General features: G+C 33.9%; 1 protein-coding gene across 1 annotated transcript in view; it reads right to left on the reverse strand.

The window, feature by feature from the left end:
* LOC108578149 (protein real-time) overlaps positions 1–23201 on the reverse strand; it is a 47796-nt gene that overhangs the window by 21746 nt on the left and 2849 nt on the right. Inside the window, 2 exon segments of the mRNA XM_017941418.1 lie at positions 10237–10368; positions 11361–11510. Of these exon segments, the coding sequence (XP_017796907.1) occupies positions 10237–10368; positions 11361–11510 (282 nt within the window).

A 23201-nucleotide genomic window follows, 5' to 3' on the forward strand; every position in this document is an offset into this window, starting at 1 on the left:
AAACTAAACAAATAGGTGTCACTAAGGAGTGGACCAGTTGGACACAGACTTAAAACTTCAGCATCATAAATGAACCAGCTGTGCGGCATTAAATGACTCAAGCATAAAACCGGTTCATTTCCTCTCATGTAAGATCACTCACATGGATATTTTTGGATCACTCATCACGCAGTCACGAAATCAGATAGTCTTACGACAAAAATTTGCATAATATTCGATGCTTCCATCAAATCGAGTTCAGGAGTTTCTCGAAATCATACCTCGATGATGTCTTTTGAGGCTATATGATACATGCTCACCGCAGACATCGCAAAGCTATAAATAGAATTGATGATAAGAAATATCACAAAATTCTTTGGCGTGACATGCAGCATTGCAAACGCTCTTATACGTTATAGTAGCTTACAAAGGACGAGTGGAAAAATTACCCAATCGTAGTTCAAACGGTGCAAAATGATTTCTATGTCAACAATATGTTAACCGAAGCATCCACGTTTAGGGACCAAAGATTTAAGGCCTTCACGGCCCGGAGCATAATTATTATTATTGAGGATTTCGGGTGTAAGTCGTGTCCTTATGGAAAGAGTATTCCGAAGTTTCGTAAGCGTTGCAGCTCACTTCATCAGGGCTCGTGAAACACACTGATAATCATTATCACGGCCACAATTTTATTCTGGAAGCCACAAGATGATACGATAATATATGGATACTGTCAAAAAACGCGGTGCCCTTCTCAAAGCCTCCAAACCTAACATTTTATCTTGTATCGTCTAATTATTTGATCCATTAGAACTGTTAAGTATATATTACATATACAATCGTGGTAAAAGCACAATTATTGAAACTTCATACGCGAAAACTTTATTCTGCACTTTCGACTTATTTTTCCATGAGGAATCATCCCTTTCTCGGTTGTATCACGATTGCAGAGACACCCTGTGTTACAAGAGTAAGTATCATTATCGATGATGCGTTCTTGTGACCCATCTTACGCCACCGCCTCTGGAAAACATTTATAAAAGGACCCTCGAGAGGGTCCAGGAGGCTTTGTTTGTATTTTTGATTTCACAGAGTCAAGTAAGATATTGTTAATTTCGTGTCCGCCAGATCAATTGTGTATTAAAATAAATTGTGTATTGCAAACAAGTTTGAGGAATAGTTCATTTTTCCACATCATAACAACGTATATAGTGTTTCTTTTAAGTCAAGCATCTATAATACAATCTAGAATAACACCGTTTCTTTTGACAAAAAATCAATTTACCATTTTATCGTAAGTATGGGTACCCAAATATTAATACAAGATTTTTAATAATTATGCTGTTTGTAACATAATACATATTATTACACAACTATGCAACCACTAACTCGAAATGTTCTACAAATCGAAGTTACCAATTTTTTTTCCATATGAATGTGAAACCATCCAATATACAGTTACTCCTAAAAAACTTTATTTTGCTGACCAAATATTAGCTATGGTACATACGAATTGTACATCATTCAGATTATTTTTTATTTCAGCTACATTGTTTGCAAATACTATGCGGTGAAAATTTGAAAATTGTTCGTGTTGAAAAGGAAAATAGACTAATATGAAAACTTTTTTTCCATTTTGACCACTGCCGAGGTTCCTCGCTCCACTTTCTGGAGCAACCGTTGGTGCGTGCCGATGAGTCATCGGCTATTCGCTGGTTTATTCGAATAAATTTTTATTCCAATAAGAGATTATTCGTTGTTTTCGAATAACTTCATTGCATTGTAGTATAGTAAGTTTTAAAATTATAATAGTAAATAAAACATTTTTTTAACATTTATCATATGGTTTTGCATGTGAAATGCAATTATTTCATACGGATAAATGGAAAAAGAAGTTGAAAGTTGGCACACTACTGTTACGCCACAACATTGCTCGGTTAGTCATCCAACTTAATTATACTTCACGTAGTATTAAATTTTAATTGCAAATACCTTGAAACGTATTGAATGTTTGCCCCTATAATGAGATATTTTTGTAAACAGAATGATGAAATTTATGAATGTTCGCAATCTCAACTAAATCGGCGACCCGAAGGTCTTGCTTTATCCTTGTTAGTTTCATTGTTAACAAATGAATGTAAATTATTTTTCTTTGTACTATTATTTCTGAATTTTATGATTTTTCGTCCTTTCCGATCTAGAAAATCTTTATCACCCTTCTTAAAATGGCGATATACATATAACAGAATAACTCTACTCTAGCTTTTTTCAACGTTAACACACTATTTTTTACCTTCTCCACTACTTCTTTCAATTTTTTGTAACATACTTCTTATGTAGCTCCGTTCTCGTAGATTTCTATACCCGTGACATTAGGAAAACTCGTGAAAATCTTCAAAAATTGAAAAATCACCAAATCAATTTAAAGAATTACAAATTTGTCAGCAGGTAAAGGTTACGTTGTGATGAAGTGAATAGAAACACTGGCTGTTCATGTCTCTATTTGCCCTTCCTTTTAATATTTTATCTCAAGTTATAAAACTGAAGCTACGAGATTACTGCAAAGTGATCTGGATGGAATTTCGCTAAGTATTGGTAACAATAGTAATTTATTACAATTACAATAAAAATAACATGAAAAACGACACCTCCAAGGGTTAAGTTTTGGAAGTAACACATGACAGCTGATAAAGTCGTTTCATTATTATCTATAAGCACTTTGATCACAACAGTGGCTACCAGTTAAATATTGAGTTATGTCTTCTCCAATGACCTTAACACGTTCGCTGCCGCCGACGCAGCGTGTGCAGTCCAAAATGTATTGCCCAGCGTGCTATCGATTTTCTGGTGGCAGCGAACGTGTTAAAATATTTAAAAAACGTGAAGATAGATTATGTCTATCAAACAGCAATTTGTAATGAATTATTTATTTTTATCTAGTCACGTTATTGTATTACGAGACATTAAATGTGATTTAATTGAGTGTAATATGTATCCTGGATCCGCAACTATACGATATAGCCTGGTAAAGAGTTTTGAAAAAGTAGAAATAGATACTGTACGCTACAAACAATAGGTAACGGTTGAGAAAACAACGCTTAAACCAGGAAGAAATACAACAGGAATTCGTAAATGGTGAATATTACAAGGATGCATAAGAAACGAAATCGATATCATTTGTTAATCCTTACATTAGAAAGTGTAAAACACGATACTGTTGCAATGCATACATATCAAAAACAGTTCGCAGAATGTTTAAAAAACAAATTTCAATATACCAAAAAAATTTATAAACCAACTTTATTTTGGCAAATTAATATATCTACGTACTTTCCTTAAAATGTTCGTGTATTTGTACTACATTACAGACACAAGTTATAAAAGGAATTGGAGACGTACAAAATGATGATTATCAAATAACTGGAAAATAAATATGACAATATGCTGAATGTAACAAAATTTAGGTAGTGTAATACATTCGTATTAGTTTCCACGCGTTACGATAAGCGATGAAGATACAAATTTGAGAAACATTCGAGCGAGATGTTTATCTTAAGAAAGTAACACGTTGTATGCGGTGCGCATGCGTGGCAACTGCGGCTGTTCGGGACATCTGCACGGCACCGAACGACACGCACCGTGGTAAACTTTATTTTCTCTTTCAATGTTCTCGAAATCGCTTTTGAAAAAGCGTCATTTTGAATTATTTCTCAGGTCAAAGATCAAGAAATTCAAAAGTATTTTTTTCAAATTGATCTATTAGTGAGAACGACGTGAAATCGTCATTTGAAACTTTAGCACCGATAATTATTACATTGCTTAATAATAAATACAATTTTATGTAATACTCGGAAAGAGCATTCCTTTAGCTTTAAAATGAGCATAAGATCGAAGCATTATCTTTAAACAGAGTCAAAATATTGCGGTTGAAGTAATGACATATCCGCTCATTTCGTGCAATTTTTTAAAACTTTAACATGGAGTAGCTCGAAAACAGTTTTAACTAGAAAGCTGAAATTCCATACAGTTCAATTTTCCGAGGTTATCAACAAATGCAGCGACTTTGAAAAAAATCGGTCACTATGATCGCAATTCTGTGCGTTTTGTTGCGAAATAGCTTTTATATTGTATACATAATGGCACTACACATATACGTGAAGCAGTAGGACCGTAGAGTAGTGGGGATAGCGATGTGCCTTCTTACCGCTCATTTGCTTGCGCATGCGCGTTAGAAGCTTCAGTTTTGCGTGGTCGACCTATACAGGCCACATCTACCGCCGTCGAAGCATTGTCGATCCAGAAAGACGCTTCGTGTGCCAGCGTCGACAGTGTACGGATCGGTCACCGTCGTAACACCAAAAGTCGATAACGCCTCTGTGTGTTCCACGACTACCACCGCGAATCCTCCATTGAACACGGAGGCGGCGCGCGCGCGTGTGTGTGTACAATACGAACCAATAAAAGCGAGAGTGCGAATGCAGATCTTTTTCGCTCAACTTTCCTGCACGTTTCCATGCTCTACCTTCAAGACTGGTCTTCTTCAACTTTGATCATTTTACTAGTAAGCTTATACAGGGTGAGCCAGATAAAGTGCTACAAGCTGTTTTCTGCGAAACCATTGCAGATACCGACTTGAATTTTTTTTTACATTAAATGGGACAGGAGCGGAGCTAATTATTTAGGGGTGGTTCCTAGGGAGACAAAGGGGCCCCCCTATTTTTTTTTTAAACGGAACGGCATATTAATTTTTTGTTATTCAGATAGCTGTTATCGAACTTAACAATATTTACTTGAAAACTTTATTTTTATTCTGCATAGTTAACAATTCAGCGCTACTACTGGCGCTTGTTATGATCGGATGATTTAACTGTATCGAAGTGTTTATTAATCATTAATACATACTTTTTCATTCTCTAATCTTTTCACTTGTTAAATATACATGTTTTTTTATACAACATTATAAAATAATGAGGTGACCCACTGGTGGGTCACGCCGTCTACTCAAGCTATTTGTCATTCTTGCCGAAGTGACCCATCGATGGGTCACCGCATTATTTTGTCATTTCCTACGAAAAATAAAAAAAAAAAGATTTCTGTCTCTCCTTTCAGATTTATGCTTCTCTTCCTTCCGTGTCAAGCTTCTTTTGTTAATACTTTATTATTTGCTTCCATTGAGGTTGTTAATGTAGCGGAGCACAATTTATGGTTTACCGTTAATAAAAATTAGCATGAGAATTGTTCTAAGGAATTGTTATAATATATTTAGTAAAGAAAGAGGTTGTAAAAGAAGCACGAGTTCTAACAAAAAAAGTTTAATACCTACTTCGAGATTTACATTGGTCAACGCCATTTTTGTATTCTTTGCTTCGAAAATGTTCACAAGTACATTTAATTTATGTAATAATTCTGTAAATATGTTAAGTTGCATTCCTATAAACATTTTGTTTAAGTTCATGTAATGTTTCTTTATACATTATAACGCTAATTGTAAGTTATTTCTTTGAATTTATATAAAAATAATAAGTACAAAATATCCCTCTAATATTGTAAAACAATAAAATATAAATTTACATAAAAGAATAAAGTCACAAAAAAACCTAGCCTGCATTGCGTTAGTTTGTATCGTTATTTTGAACATTTTGATTGCGGTGACCCACCAATGAGTCACGTCGCTAGATGGCAGCATCCCACGATGACCCATCGGCAAATAAGAGCAACACTCGATGACCCACCAGTGGATCACGCTGTCCTGAACGTGTTAAATGCGATGGCGTATTAACTTTTTTTTTATTCGAATAGATATTATCGAATTTAATAACATTTACTTGAAAATTTTTTTTATACTACACAGTTAAAGAGTAATGGCGGAGAATACTCTTCTCTGCAGAAACTTTAAGGAGGCGCGACGTCGAAAGATATCAAACTAAACGTATTCTGGATTAAGGATCATTATATCAAATGATTAAAAAAAAAATGATAGTAACAACAACAATAATAGCGATAATAATTTTAATGAACATGAACACACTCTACTTGAAATTCAATACTTGAGATTGAACATCCTCTTTCCTTAAATTATAAATGCTCGTCATTCGCACCTATGTATCACACACACAAAGCTCGTTCATTCTTATCAATATTCATGAAAGGCTTAATAAACATGTAGAAGTCTTACGACACCATTCTGAACATCTAATAAAATGATTCTTAACTCAGAATACGTTTATTTTGATTATCAAATGTCCCTTGATAAAAATATTCTTCGCCATAACTATTTAACTCTGCAGAAAAAAAGTATTTCAAGTAAATGGTATTAAGTTCGATAATAGCTATCGGAGTAACAAAAAATTAGTACGCAGTTCTATTTAAAACAATGAGGGGACGGCCCTTTGTCCGCCGGGGAGGCCATCAAATTTATTGCACCCTAAATGATTATCCCTCCTGTTCTGTTCCATTTAAAATAAAAACAAAAGTTCAAGTCGATATCTGCAGTGGTTTCGAAGAAAACAGTTTCTAACACTTTATCTGGTTCACCCTATATTATGTATATTTATGTTTTTTTCTTCATTTATGATCTGTTACATCCATTAAAATGATTCAATTTTACAGTTGAAGAATGGATGAAAAGTCAATTAGTAGCGAACAGCAAACCAGCAAAAGGTTCAAAGAAGAAGAAATCGAAGAAATTATATTAGAACCTGACGTAGACTTAATGGAAGATGTTAAATTTCTGGAGGATTTTCCTCCTGGCGTAGACGATGATTCGGACGTTGACTTGCTGTCAGTGGCTTCTGATAGCTCTGAATCTGACAGCTCTGAATCAGACGAGGAAACTGACAAACCATGTTTTATTCAAGGTCAGGGAGATGACCAATCGAATGGATTCATCCATGGTGACATAGCGGACGCTAAAGGTGTCAATACTTTGCGTACACAAATACCTTTCACTGGAAATCCTGGCCTAACTGCTTTACCGGACGACAATTCACCGATTGGATTTTTTTCCTTCATATTTACGGAATTTCTTTGGGAAATGATTGTTCGCGAAACAAATAAAAGTGGACAGAATTTCCAAAGAGAATTGGGATCATCGCGAATGAAGCACTTCAAGGACGTCACTGTAGAAGAGATGAAGAAATTTTTGGGACTCTTGTTTCACATGGGACACGTGAAGTTCCCAAAGATAAACGATTATTGGAGGAAAGATCAATTCTTCAAGGCTTCGCTATTTGCGAACATTATGTCGAGAAATCGCTTTCTTCAGATCCTGAAGGCTTTCCACTGCAATTTTGAAGCTAACTCCAAGGTGGATAGATTAGGGAAGATAAGGCCTCTTGAAGAATTTTTTAACGAAAGGATGAGAACCATTTATGCTCCGTCGAAAGAAATTTGCATAGACAAATGTATGGTGTTGTCGAGAGGGCGATTGGTCTTCAGGCAGTATATAAAAAACAAGGGGCACAAATACGGAGTGAAATTGTATATGCTGACGGAGCCAAACGGTCTGGTGGTGAATTTCATTATCTGCACAGGAAAAGGAGATGCAGATGTAGAAGGCAAGAATCACGCATCCAAAGTGGTTATTAAATTAATGGGTAACTTATTGGGAAAGGGTCATTCTGTGTACATCGACAATGTCTACAATTCTGTTGAGTTGGCTGCGAATTTTCTAAGAGCCAACACATACATCACCGGCACCCTTCATCGAAAACGCGGTGGAAAGTCAAAGGACATTGCGAACAAGAAGTTGAAGAAGGGTGAGATTGTTCAGAGGATAACCGAAAATGGTGTCTGCATTTTTAAGTGGCGGGGTACGAGGAAGGTACTTTTTCTCTCTTCTGAATTCACCGGTGATTTTAAAACTTCCAGAAAGGGAAATTCAATACCGGAAGCTATATTAAAATATAACCAATTCATGGGAGGCACCGATCGTCGAGATCAAATGTTATCCTGTTACAGCTGCGAGAGGAAAACGTTACGATGGTACGTGAAAATTGCCTTCCACATCTTCCAGCTGATCATGCTGAATTCCTATCTTCTCCATAAAAAAGCAAACAACCAATCTAAATTAACGTTCGTCGACTTTCGAATGAAAGTTATAGAGAGTTTACTTGGTAACTTTTCAAATACCGAAGTTAAATCACCAACTCCAAAAAAGATTCACCTTCCGTCACATTGCCCAAGAAACGAGAGCAACAGAGTGCTCCGGAAAAGGTGTATGCATTGCACGAAAATAAACAAACGAAAGGAAACGACATTCTTTTGCGACGACTGTGAAAATAAACCAGGTCTTTGTTTAGAACCATGTTTCAGAGACTTTCATAAGTATTAATATTATTATTACCTCCCCGCTATTAGTTTCTTATTTTATGTTTATACTTTCTTACTTGTTATTCTTATTATCATATATTGCAATTTTTATACTGTTTTGCGTTTATATGCATTACTTGTAAAATGTTATCTACTTCGTAAAATATAATATTTTTTAAGAATAAGTGTTTCAGATGTATACATATATCCAAAAATACTTCCTCAAAAAATTACAATAACTTAAAAAAAAGTAATCGCCGTTAACATTCCATTTGGAAATGCTATTCATCCTTAGCAGTGCAAGCCTAATACCGTTAGTAAACCAAATTTAGATTTTATGCAATTTCAATAAATACATACTTGACATTTTGCTTTTTTACATAATAACCTTTTTACTAAGTTTGTTGTTTCGAGAACGGATGCCTTAGAATTACGACAATGAAATTTTTTCCATGAATTAGCAAGTATAATCAAAGATATGAATACAATTCCGTTCTACTTTTATCGTTCAACAGTTAACAATCGTCCTGTGGAATCTTCCCGTTCCGCCCTCAACATGTTCGCTACCACTGCCGCACCATATGCGGCACACAATGTATTGCTCTGCGTGCTATCGATTTTCTCGTGGCAGTGAACTTACGCTTGCTATATGCACTGCGGTACACATACACACACGTGAATAGATATATCGAGAGTAAACATGCCGCGGCGCTTGAAACGGATACCGCGCGCGTTACAACGAATTACCCAATGACGAAAATTTCAATTTCTATAATTTTCATCCTATCTTTATGAAAATAGTATCAATGGATTGGTGACGTTCTTGTGATGAAAATAAGTTCAAACATGACATAAATCGTACTAAACTTAATATGTAATCAGTTTCAGATCACCCTTAAAAATTATACGTCTCGTTTTCACTATCCGAGATATTTAAATTGATTACGGATAAAACTAGTCCAATTTATGTCGTGTTTGGACTTATTATCATCGAGGGAATCTCATCGATTCATTGACACTATTTTCGTAATGATAGGATGAAAATTAGGGAAACTGAAATTTTTGAAATTGGATGATTCATTCCAACGCAGGCCGGTGCATATACAAGGGTAGCGTCTCGACCGGTCGTTGGTTGACGCACTACGTCTATTGCAAAAAAAGTCAGATAAAAAAATTGATCAGAAGTAAAAACAAAGGTCGCGTTATAAAATAGATACGCTCGTACGCCTATGATGTTAACATAACCACTACCGTCCGATGCATTTAGCACCGACTACACGTCAATATGTACTGTTTTTCAGAAAATGAATTTAAAGTTTTTGTTTCACATAACACGGATCTAGAATAAATGACTTAATTTAGTATAAAAATCCTTTATTTATTACATTATGACTCATTATGTATCACCAATATGTAAAGGATTATTCTTATACGTTTTTTCACTATAAAAACGAGCATTTTTTGATTTTTTGACGGTGTTTTACCAGTACATCCACGAAATAATGCTACATCTAGAATCATCCTCTTTACTATTTTAACTTTAAATTTGCCCCAAGTAAGTCAAAAATTGGACTAATTCAAAGATAAAGATTTTCCTTCGTGTTAGCAACATATATAGAAAGTACTGTGACAAACTGACAGGACTTTTCTTGAATTTTACAAAAAAATATTTTCGAGAAAAGTTAAACTATATTTAACTTCAGTTGATGTTTTATATGTTATTTGTATTAGTATTGTAACATATGTATATGTTATAAATGTAAATTATTATGTTAAATTTATTATTTTCTCTAAAATAATTTTTTTTTTTAATTTAAATAAAGTCCTGTAAGTTCGTGGCGACACGTGAGTATGAACATATGTATATTATTTTATTGCCTCAGTTCCTTTAATAATATCTTACGAACAAAATTACCAAATAATAAATAAATTATACTAAATACTTACAAAATACCTGCACTTTTCGATAACTGTTACTCTGGACGAAAAGCTTTCATTGTACGCTTCTATTTCTAAGATACTATTTCGTCTATCTAATACATTCTTTTGAATAAAGTATACAAAATCTACCCCAATGATCTGTAACAAACGAAAAGAAAATAACAATTGTTAGTAAACGATTGCAACACATTGCTTACATTTTACATTGATATCGCGTTCTATTATTTTACATATTACTAGAAATTTTGACTGTTGTTCCGAATGGAGTTGAGGAGTGTGAAAAGAGCCCAAACATAAAATTTTAGCTTCAGAAATTCACCCGTTTGGAAGATACAGGTTCTCATGCATAAGGCATTTTCTACCCTATTTGCTTGATAATTATGTACTTTATGTACTTTATTACAATTTGAATGGACTCATATAGTTGACATATACGTAACTCGCAGATTTGTTAGGTTATGTTAGATTAGAACCTGTATCTTCCGAACGGGTGAATTCCCGAAGCTAAAATTTTATATGTAGGGTCTTTTCATACCCCCCATAACACCCATCAAGTTTCATCTTTACATTTTGGAAATTTTACATTTTCTTAAGTATATTACCGTATTATTACGTCTTAAGGGAAGCTATTAATTCAAAGACCCAAAAAATCGAAACTTCTGCACGTTTTGCATCTTTAAATGTTACAATATAGTACTTGTGCAATGATTTTCTGAGATTCGAACAAATAAACAATGATGGTTATCACATATTAATAACAATCAAGACAATTACGATTTTAATATTGGCTGATTCACATTATTACACTAATAATTTACATTAAATTTTATATTTATATAACGTGTCAGACTCGTAACACAGATTCTGGTCAAGATACGACAGAAATAGTTGTATTAATAAGAAAAATTCATTGTAATCCTAACTTTCGTTTTAATTTCTAAAATTAAGGATTCCTAAATGTGATTAATCTGTAACAGATTAGCTTTCTTTACCTGATACAGTACTAAAATAGAAAATGGCTGACGTTTATACGCCTAGTCAGAAAAGAAATCATAGGTTAAGGGGTTAAAAATTAAATTTATCAAACCAACAATTGTAGAAAAAAAATGTATACATGCATGTACACGTACCTTCTTTAAAATATACGGAGCATCCACATTTAATTTACATCGTCGCTCAGTTATTCTAACCGCGCCACTTTTAATTTCTTCATCTGAAACTATCTCGCAGCCAATGAACACAGGAATTTGCGGGCACGTAGGAAATCTGCGTTCGTATGCCTACGAACAAAATGAAAATATATCGGTATTGATATGAAATTTTCTCTATCTTATGCATTGGTGGCACATGCAAACACCGCAAAAAGTCGAAAACACAAAAATTAAACTGTAATAAGAAGAAGACATTTAATGGATCGAAAGGATATTTCTCATAATAATAAAGCCCAAACACAACCTAACACTAGCACATTACTTGATTTAAATAGCAGTGCACTTTACCGTTGCAATATGTTTTCATATGACATTTCCAAAACACAGAAAGGTCATAAAGAAACAATTCACTTAAACGTTGTCGGTTTTAAAAAGTGAGTGATTTCATTCGCAAATTCTGGGATTATTTGATTATTACTTTAGGATTCTTATTTTTATTTTATCAGTACATTTACAATTTCGTTGTTTTTCACTCTTTTAAATAATCCTCGTGTCTGTTCTACGGTGGTTTTCAGAACCAGCATTTTACAGAAACGAAACTCCCTATAAAAACATAATTTCATGTTCGATCACATGATCATTACATCCTGTGTCTCTATACGTCGTAACCTAATATAGCAATAATTATAAACTTAACATAACACTGTTTCATCAGTGTTACATCTCTGAAATGGAAGTATGGGATGCCATCCACCAGAAAGCTCATTTGTAAAAGTAAGTCTGCAACTATATTCAAATCTGTATCATGCAATATATGTGGCGTTTCGTATTTTAGTTTGCTTACAGAAATGTATCCATTGTTCGTTGGTGCCTACTTAGCTGTCGCAGCCTCGGGAGCTTGTAAACTCGTGCCACGACAGTTAACGAGGAAGGAAAGTACTTCAGGAATTGTCTGCTGTTATTTGCCTCCAGCTTTCTTGAATCTGAATTGGTGATGAAAATGAGAACCAATGAGAGCGAGTGAAATACAGTGAAATGATGTCTAACAAGGAAAGGCACAACCTCGGCATATCCCAATCCATTCCGATTTCTTCGTAAGCATGTAGTATATGGTATAAATAATAAGTGTAAAAAAATTTGTACTGCTAAGATTAACTGCAAGTGCGTTAAAATAGTATATAATTAAAGTTTGGGTTGTTTCTACGCTGCATAGTTTTCTACGGTGTTTTGCGATTAGATTAGGCGTTGTGCTATGCTTCACTTTTTGAATTCATTATTTTAAAGTCAATTTAGATGTTACTGAAAGTAAATCATTATTACCTTTCAATTTTTAAACACTACTATGTTGTTTCAACTGTACGGAAACTTGAATCGTGAACAACTTTTTCGAAGACTGTACGACTTTATGCGTAAGAAGTTGATAAACAATTGATAGAAAAATTACAGGATGACAAATAAGAATTGTTTAATTGATCAACCATAAAAGTGCATTAACAGATAATTAAAAATCGCTTTTCGTTGCAATTTTATAATAAAGTTTTATTTTTTGTAACTGAACTTATATTTTTACCTAATTGGAAAACGGTATTCTTCAAAATAGTCGCAATTATTCATGATACATAAAAATAATACAGACAATTTTATTTGTAGATAGCAAAAAATGTGAAAAATGAAGTAAATTTATAATTTTGTCTAGTATTGTATACATCTTTTGGTCATTTTCAATCGTTGAAACCGTCTCTGAAGTATAGTACATTACGTCAAATATTGTTGCCTTATAGTCGGATATAGCATGTTGCAAATTATAGAGTATAACGTCATCTTATAGTTATACGATGAAATTTATTTATACAACTACAAAAGATTCGAATATAGTATGATACAATGAGTACAACAATAATTTGGGAATATGTAAATATTATATACTGTATTAATTCTGTACATTGATTATCAAATTTTCCTGTGTAATTGAATCATTTCAACTTCGTTTGTCGTTCGAATTTAAACTAACTAGCACTATGCATCAGTATAAAAAAAAATTGAATTCTGCCTTCGTTACATTCAAGATATAGGATGTTAACGTACAGCCTTCGCATGTTTAATTTCTCCACTTTTTATACGTTTTCGTAATAAAAACATAGTTTTTTTTCGTACCTATGTAAAGAGTTTATTCGTTGCTACGATAAAATGCTAGAAAATAGTCTCTTAATTTCTTGTATTGTCTGCAATCATACAGAGAACATTTTTTTTTTTTCAAGATTTATATTTTACTGTTAAATAAATACAACGGAATGCTACAGCTGCAAGACTTAAAAGACCGTGATATAAGAGAAATTATGGAAAAAGACTCGAGAGTATTTTAAAATGGCAAGAACCATCACAAAGTTACTCGCAGATCGTGCAAATATCCCAAACTTGTATTCCTTTTTTAACATACTTGTAGTTAATCTTAGCAAATACAATTTACACACGCATTATTGTTGACATGTATTACATATTGACAAAAACTCAGGGCAGTTTAGGATATGAAAGGTTAAGCCTTTCCTTCTAACAAGGGGGAATACCCAAGTGTAAATCACCGATTTTTATAAAACTTATGTTCGATGTAGTTTTCAAAAAACTATTTGATATGTATTTTCTTACTTGCCGAAATCCATGTTGAAAAGGTGAAAACAAGCCCCAAAGTTGGAGGTACGGAACATAGTTTGTGGAATACCTCGGAAACTATTAGGTTTAGAGTTTTGAGACTTTCACGGCCCGGATTGATAAGTGGGAAATCTCCCCGATTGGTCATGCAGCGACTTACTTAGCAGCGGGGAGATCTCCCCATTCGGTTGGCTAAGTGTTAAGTCAGACTAGCTCATTTCAACCAAACCTCTACTGAGTAACGTTAGTTCGAATCATCTAAACTCACAAAGATATACGTTTACCGCTCGAGATATATCGAACATTACGACACGCAAAGTCCTCAGATCGTTCATACCTTGGAGTACGACCAATCCATCCTTTGGAGAACGACGTATTAACATACGTTGAATGTTCCAATCTCCTATCAACCAACCGACATTCTGCTCCGTGTAAGGACACCAAGCGTAAGCCAAAAATTGGGATTTTTATTTTCGACATTGTAACAAAAATGATTACATTCGTAACTTTCACACACTCTGTGCAAGACGGAGTCTTGTTTTCACCCTTTCAACGTGGACTTCGGCAATATCAGCAACACTCCGAGCCGAAAACAGGGTGAGCGCAAAATTGCTTAGCCGTTGCTAATTTTCGTAAAACGAACTGCATTTACTATAGAAATATGTACAAAGGTCGATCGCTAAGTATATATGCACTACCGGCCAAAAGTTTGGAATCACCTGCCACTTTTCATCAATATTAAATCTGCTGCTAATTTTTTTATAGATTTGAAGTTTATCTCAATTCTACATTTATCAATTTATCTTATATCAATTGAATGATAAAAAATTCTCAAAGTCGCTGACTTTTTTCTGGAAATTTTTGTGTAAATTGCAATGCTCAGTGATTCCAAACTTTTGGCCGGTGGTGTATATAACACTGTGATACAAAGTGATACTGTGAACACTGTGATAGTGTGTATAACAAAGTGATACCGCGCCGTCCTGCCCGATTCTGCAAAATTCCCGAACATAGCTGGCGGGGGAAAACCCGGAGTGAGTCACATCACGTGGGTGAGCTGGACCTGGTCTCAAGTAACGCGCTTCGCAGGCACCAAAAACGGATTTTCTGACAGCAAGCAAAAAAAAAAAGAAAAATACTTGTGAAATAGTACTTTGAAAACTACATCATACATAAGTTACATAAAAATCGGCAATTTACACTTAAGGACTCTCCCTTGTAAGTAATATTCAATCTTGTACTGTTGCCTTCTGCGCTTAGGTTAGGTTATATATGTTTCTTTTAATTTAACCTAACCTGACCATCTGCGCTTAGGTTAGATTTAACTAAATTACTTTACGATACTATCGAATAAAAAGAGCATGAAATAGGAGGGACATCAGAACTTTTCAAACACGCGATCCACGATACGAATGTCTCGATATATTGTTCGTAAAAAATAGAGGAACATATTCTTCTAAAAATCTAAGGATGAAGTTGAGTCGCCAAGTGAAATGAAGATAAGTATGTGTGTGAATAAATGTGGCCATGTTCGATATTATTTTTACAATTGAAACTTATATAATCCCGTTAAAAGAATCTTAAAATCTAAAACGCCATAGATCTTATCGACTTGATCGACGAACTTTATATCGATGACTTAAAATCAATTATAAATGATAATTAATTCGCAATTTAAAATCCAGTAATTAAAGGAAAACATTTTTAATAAACAACATTGCATAAATGTAAAGATTATGAACTACGAAGAAGAAACGATGTTTACCGGTGGAAATTCGCTTTGAAGAGAAGAATTTGGTCTTAATTTTAAACCTTTAGTTTATTTAAATCTGGATATAACAAAGACTAATTTCTAAAAGCAAAATACCTAACCTAACCTAACCTAACCTAACCTATAAGCGATTATATTCCTCTGCGACACCATGTCAGTTCTTAGGATATAAAAGTCTCCGCAAATTGATATTTGAAGTTGTTACTTTTACTGAAGCACCACCGGTTTAAGAAGTACGCCATTGTGTGGAAAAAATTGTAGTAAAATGAAGCACAGTCCAGACTATGCGCTGGCAAGAAGTGAGTCGGCCAGCGAGGCGGCACTTAAGGGTTTATTGTGACATTACTTTCCGAATGAATAATACGCAAAAACTTCAGATTATAGAGAAAACTCAGAGGAATACAAAAATGTTTAAATATAGCAAAAATAACATTCTACCCAGAAAACTGCAAAATAAAAATTTATTTATAATTTCCGCACAGTAAAAATAATTTCCTGAGGTTAAAAACAATTGTCTAGAAAATTCAAACCCTCCTGAGTAAAATGAAGAAGGAATCACTTTCGTTAATGTCTCTTTAACAATTGAGTTTTGAGGTTACTCTTATATGATATTATCTATTCAAAATCGCATTTCAGATCAAGCGGAAAATTTTTATGCACTTATAGTGAAACACCCCAGGATAAGAGTAGCTCTTTATTAAAGTAAAAAAATAATATCAAAATCAGATTCTGCGACCCAAAAGAACCCCTGAATTGCCTCGTTCATTATGAATAAAGAATAAGTAATGTGATTTTTAATCTCGTTATGATTTTCAATCACGCTTTTACGGTTTGGGACCACTGTGTACCGTGTCCTAAGTATAAGATAACGAGAGTATATGTATTGCCAAAAAAAGGACAGATAAAAAAGGTGTATGAGAAAAGCATATTATTACTCGACTAAGGCAAAGATCGCGTTACAGGCAAACCCATGTAAATATATGTTATGATGTTGACCTTCCGAACCTCTACAAATACAGCTTTTGCTCGGTAGAGTTCGTCGATGTAAAAAAGCGACGAAGGTGAAATGGCCACGATCGGCTAATACATCTTTACTATTTATAGTTGGGTTTGCCCATGAAAAGCCTCGCCAGCAGAGTAGCATTTGGTTCCAGAAATTGACTCTCGAAAAGTTCAATGTGGAAAGAGAAAAGATACAATCAGAGTAAGCGAAATAGACGCACAACGTTAAGCAGCGACGATCGAGACACAACACTTGAAAGGGACACTGCCTGCGTTGCAGATGAATCTCCAATTTCAAAAATTTCAGTTTCTCTAATTTTCATCCTATCAATATGAAAATAGTACCAATGAATTGGTGAGATTCTCCCAATGAAGATGAGTCTAAACACGGCATAAATCGGACTTGTTTTACCAGTAAACAATTTAAATACCCCGGATAGTGAAAACGAGACGTATATATATGTATTTGTATTTTTCTTTCCTATTATGTAAAACTACCGTTAAAATAATATTTTTTAACAGTTTTTACAGACAAAGATTTTTAAAAAAGGGTATTACACAAAAATTTGCAATGATTTATTTTTATTTTTTATTTTGATCAAAGAAATCTTTTAAAACTTGTGCACAAGATTGTATAAAATTTCCTTGTTGCTTTGACCACTCAAGAATTACATCAAGTGATCTGGAAACGTCATCTTCGTCAAATTGAACTATGGGATGAGATTCTTCTTTTATTTCTGTTTCTTCAGAAAGTGGAACCTTTCTTTCTTCTTCATCACAAGCTGAAAACCAGTTTTCGACTTCTTGTACGCTTATTGACGTCCCTGTAAATGTCTCTAACATTTGCGTAATTTCAGATGTTTCCGATACATCGCTAGTCTTTTCTTCTGCCTCTTCTTTTTCTCCTAATTGCTTATTATGAATTAATTTCGCGCCTACAAGCTGCTTCCAGGAATTTTTTATGTGTGTGCGTTTCACTCCTAACCAAGATTCGTGCAAAATATCCATACAATCTTTTATATCGTAATCAGTATAAAATTCCGTTAATGCACAAGAATAACATAAAAGTTTTCGAACCAGTTTACGCCGAAAAGATATTTTAATTTTTGTAATTATACCCTGCTTCATAGGTGGTACTACAGATGTATTCTGGGGAAACTGTACAATTTCAAAATTATCATCGTGTAGTAACTTATCGGCAGAGAAGATATTGCTGTTGCAATTATCGATAAGTAGAAGTACTTTTCCTACAGTACCTTTATTTAATTGATACTCTCTGACCGACGGTTTAAAATGGTTGTCCAACCAATCAGAGAAAATACTTCGGTCTATCTGTGCCTTTCGTTGCGCTTTGTAAATAACCGGTAAATGTTGCAGGCAGTGTTTCAACGCTCGTGGTCTCCCGAGTTTATGTATAAAAAGTAAAGGAAGTTTGTGTGTTCCTGTCACATTTGCACAAAATGCTATCGTGACACGATATTTCTTCAGTGTATTTCCACATATTTTGGTGTCTGTAGAATGAACTAATATTTCGTGAGGAAGCACTTTCCACATTAGACTTGTCTCACCAATATTGTACACATTTTCTAAATTAATTTTCTCTTTATCCAAACGTTTCAACAATACTTTAGAAAATGCTTCTGCTGCACTGCATTCGGTGTCTTCACTTTCACTGACGATGTTCGCGGAATGTATATCATGACGTTTTTTGAAGCGCCATATCCAGCCCCGAGAGCACGACGGACCGCCAAATTTTCCATTCAATTCAGTCGCCTTTTCTTGGAGCAACGTATCGGTGACTATTTTACCTTTCCCTCGCTGTTCCAAGAACCATACGCTCAACTGTGTGTCAAGTTCACCATGCATGGGATCCTTTAACTTTTTCTGTTTTTGGACAATTGATGGCTTCGTTTCCAATTGTCGTCGGAGTTTGACTGCATTCTTCTTAATGTGATAAATCGTACCAAGCGTAACGTCAAACTCATTGGCCAGATGTTTTGGCGAGGTACCTGCTTCCAATTTTTCTAAGATCTCCAGTCGCTGCGATATAGTCAAATGTGTGTATTTTTTCCTCTGGATGTTCGACATTGTGTAATGATTATTCTTCGGAGAACGAGGAGCTGGTGACGCGTCTTTCTTCCTCAAAGCGTTATAAAAAAATACACTGGTGTTCGGTTAAATTTGACTGAAATCTGCTCGGTTAAATTCGAAAGGACGACCCATCCCCACCACTTGGTGCCCCCAGCTCAGCAAAACCTAAACAAGTCGACCAGGAAAGTGAATAAATATAGAGAGAGTACATCGAGACATGAAAAGGATACCCGAGCGCATTACAACGAATCATTCAATGGCAAAAATTCCAATCTCTATAATTTTCATCCTATCCTTATAAAACATAGTACCAATTGATTGGTGAGCTTCTCCCGATGAAAATGAGTCCAAACAGGACATAAATCAGGCTAATCGTAGCAGTAATCAGTTTTAAAAACACCCTTAAAAGTTCGTTCGATTTATGTCGTGTTTGAACTCATTTTCATCGGGAAAATCTCATCAATTCATTGGTACTACTTTTATAAAGATAGGATAAAAATTAGATAAATTAAAATATGCAACATTCGGTGATTCATCGCAACGCAGGCAGTATCCATTTCAAATGTCGCGACTCGACCGTACCTGCTTAACGTACTACGTCTATCTCGCTTACTCTCGTTATATCCATTCTCTTTCCTTGTCGAACTGCTCGACAGTCAATTCCTGGAACCAAAACGCTACGCTGCACCGCAAGAATTTGAATGCATGGACTCGAACCAGTGAAATTTAATCGAGCACCTATTCGGTGGTCGCGTTTCTTGGGCGTATCTCAATGGCATGACCATGCAGCTCGTGTGGATAAGAGCATCATTGCTAAATAGGTATTATCGATGGAACAAATATAGCGAGGTCGTAAAATAAAGCATCAAGTGGCGGCACAGTTTAATGTAGGCGGCAGCCAGGGCCGTATACGTCATTCTGTTTTAGGGTCTGTACAATAAAAGGATGGCAACAGATGACTAATGCTAATTAGCATTTCTAATATTTGAAGTTCCTCTTTGTGCTCAACGTGTCGTAAGCCTGTGTGACCAACGCAGATCAATTGGCTAGCCAAATTTTAAGAACGTGGAACTGATACAGAATGAAGTAAACAACATCAACGATAATCATTGGAACAAAGCAGTGGATAAAGTAATAAAAATTGAAGCAGAATACAGGTGAAAATGAAGACCATTATAAGAATTTGAAAGACGACAGAGCCTGAGCAGGCGCAGTAAATACATCATATGACCGTAACTGAGGGAACTTATCTCCTCGTACTTTTATCAATTCCCTGTTAGAACACTCGAATCATGTGTATATACTTTGATGTGTAACCGATTTTACAACCACGCTCTATTTATCCTATCGACAATACTACAGTTAAATCGCTTGTATGCAGCTTGCAGTTGTAAGGTTCCAAGCAATAAAACGGAAAAGACTGTCGACTAGCATTTCCACGGAAAAATCGAATCCAAATTGACATTGTACGGCACTGAACGACACTCAAGCTCCTTTTCTCCTACTTGATCGCCTAAATCGCTGTCCCGACGCTCGAAACGCGTGTATTTTATCACTCGACTGATTTCACGATTACGCTATTTTTCTGCGATGACTATACGTTATTGTTTTAAAGTCGGCGACTCTCTAGTAATCCAGCCATAGCAACGCGAAGGTTAATATTTTACGTGTACACGCATGCCCGGTTAAATTTGACTGACATCTGCCCGGTTAAATTTGAACGACTCATCCCCACCACTCAGTCGGTGCCTCCAGCTAAACAAAACCTAAACATATCGACCAGGAAAGTGAATAAGTAACATATATAGAGTGTCTAAGACCGAACATCTAAATATCTCCTTTATTATTGATATTAGAAATGTTTCAAAGACAGTTTGAATGGTTTCAAAAGCGGAGTATGCTAAATAGAACATTTTCTTATGTTCATTCTTTTCGATTTTTTTAAAGTCATCATTTAACATCATTTTTACATTATTCAGTCATTTCAAGGTCATGATATACGTAATTAATTAATCTTGATGTTGACTATCATGTAGCATTATAAAAGAAAAACAAGATGACCTTGCGAGGACTTTTTTTTATCATCACCAGATGCACGTCCTCGAACCATATAAACTTCTTTTAGTCATTTTTTCTTACTTTCAATGGCATTGGAAATAATTTAGATGTTCATTATAAGAGAAATACACTGCATATATAGGTAATATAAATCATACTGCAAGTAAGTTTACTGGCAGGACTTTCTTGTAACAATATGCTAAAAATATAATACCTTACATCAAACAATGTATTGATAGTATGTATCTACTGAGAAAAATTAAACAAATTGCAGCAGAGATTAGATTGCTCCTTTTAGTGAAAATGTACAAATAGGACATAATAAATGTGAAAGATGTAAATTCTGTAAACATCGTAAAACGCGATATTTTTGCCACATTTGTGATGAATATATTCTTTTTTACATTCCAACCACATGTATCCAGATTGTACTAAACAAAATTAAAATATCAAATGATACATAGGGTGCTACAAAGGAACGTATAATTAAACGATCAAAGAACAAAGAAACGATTTATTTTTTTATTTATGATAATTTCTGTTTTGTTCTACTAAAAATTATGTGATATAATATGAAAAACAATACTCTTTCTTTGTAATAGCTAAATAAAAATATTTGCAATGTTACTACTCTTTTTAACTTTGACTTCTCATACCCAATCCATAGAAAAATATTATACCTGTGCAGAGAAGTATCAATAATATATAATGCTATTATTATAAAGTCAACAATCATACTGAATAGTTTAATTATCTTCTACATTTGGAATTTTACTTTATTTGGATATATTGTAACTTTTCTTAGTTACCTTATAACTCCATTTGGTTATAAGTAATTTTTCGTCTTTATATCTGTACAGTGTGAAAGTTTGGCAAAAGAATTGGTTTGGCAAAGTGATGACTTTTTAATATGGCAATTATGATTGAGAACTCTTGACTTTATAATATATGAAACACTGTAATTGCTTATTGTAAATTTAAACCCAAAAATGCAGTTTTAGACCCATTTATCCATTTGACTTTGTTACAAAACTTTCAAACTTAAAGACTTTTATTCTACAAGTATTAAAGTATTTAATAAAAAGGAAAACATATAATGAAACAGAAATATATAATACAGAATGTTATGTAGATTAAATAGTACAACTAAAAGTTACTGTTATTTTGAAACACTTGTAATGAAATTATTTTTTAACTGTGATTAGAGAAGAATGTCATGTATTTATATAATGTATGTGGCAAGTCATTTGAGGTGAAAAAAGCAATATATACCATGGATTTAATTTCATTTGTTACAAAATTATAACAAAAATAACATATTACAGGCACATCTTTGCAAAGAAAAATTTTTTTCATTTTTTACAAGGTTTTTATTTTTCTTTCTTTCTTTTTTATTACATTTTACATATATTATTCAATCTGGGTAATCTTCCACTTGGAAACACGATTATATTGCACAGTGTGATAAATGTTACCATCATATTTAAGATGTGCAATTTTTTATTTCTTCACTTGTTTTGCACACTGCTTATATTAGATGCTCCTATACAATTGATTCTATATGACTATAAACATTAGATTCCATGTACCCCTAAAAAAGAAATCCAGAGAATTTAAATCTTGTAATCAAGATAACCATGTTACAAATTCACTCTTTCTAATTCAATTATCTGAAAAATCATCATTCAAGAAAACTATCACTTCTCTATCAAAGCATGCTGGTGCCATATCTTATTTATTCCAAATTCTTCTATTATGACTCATAAGTTATGAGATAGAACGTAATTTCCAAGTATTCATTGTAATCTACATACATAACATCAAAACTAAACAATGTTTGTTGCAATAGGTTATATTTACAAGTGGTTACTAGTCAATAAAACAATTATTAATATATAGAATGTAATTAAAAAGAGAAAAAGTGAAACAAAGAACCCACAAAGAATAATCTAAGAATTCACAGTATCTTATATTTTTTATAATTCTCTATACAATGAAAATGGATCCATAGAATATATGACCTTTTTAGCTCAGAATTACTTGCCAAGTATGTTAAAGAAGTGTTTCAGTTTTCTCCTGAGGCACATTGTGTAACAAATAATTTATTAAAGTGAAAAGAATGTTAAAGATAAAATTGTTTTGACAAAAATGAACAAAGATATTAAGTATTAAACACAAATTTATGAAGAACCATTGAAAAAATCTACAAATAAATGATAAATTTTCATTTTTGGTAATACCAAAAAATTTGT

The sequence above is a fragment of the Habropoda laboriosa genome, unplaced genomic scaffold (assembly GCF_001263275.1).
Source record: "Habropoda laboriosa isolate 0110345459 unplaced genomic scaffold, ASM126327v1 scaffold1329, whole genome shotgun sequence".
Lineage (NCBI taxonomy): Eukaryota > Metazoa > Arthropoda > Insecta > Hymenoptera > Apidae > Habropoda > Habropoda laboriosa.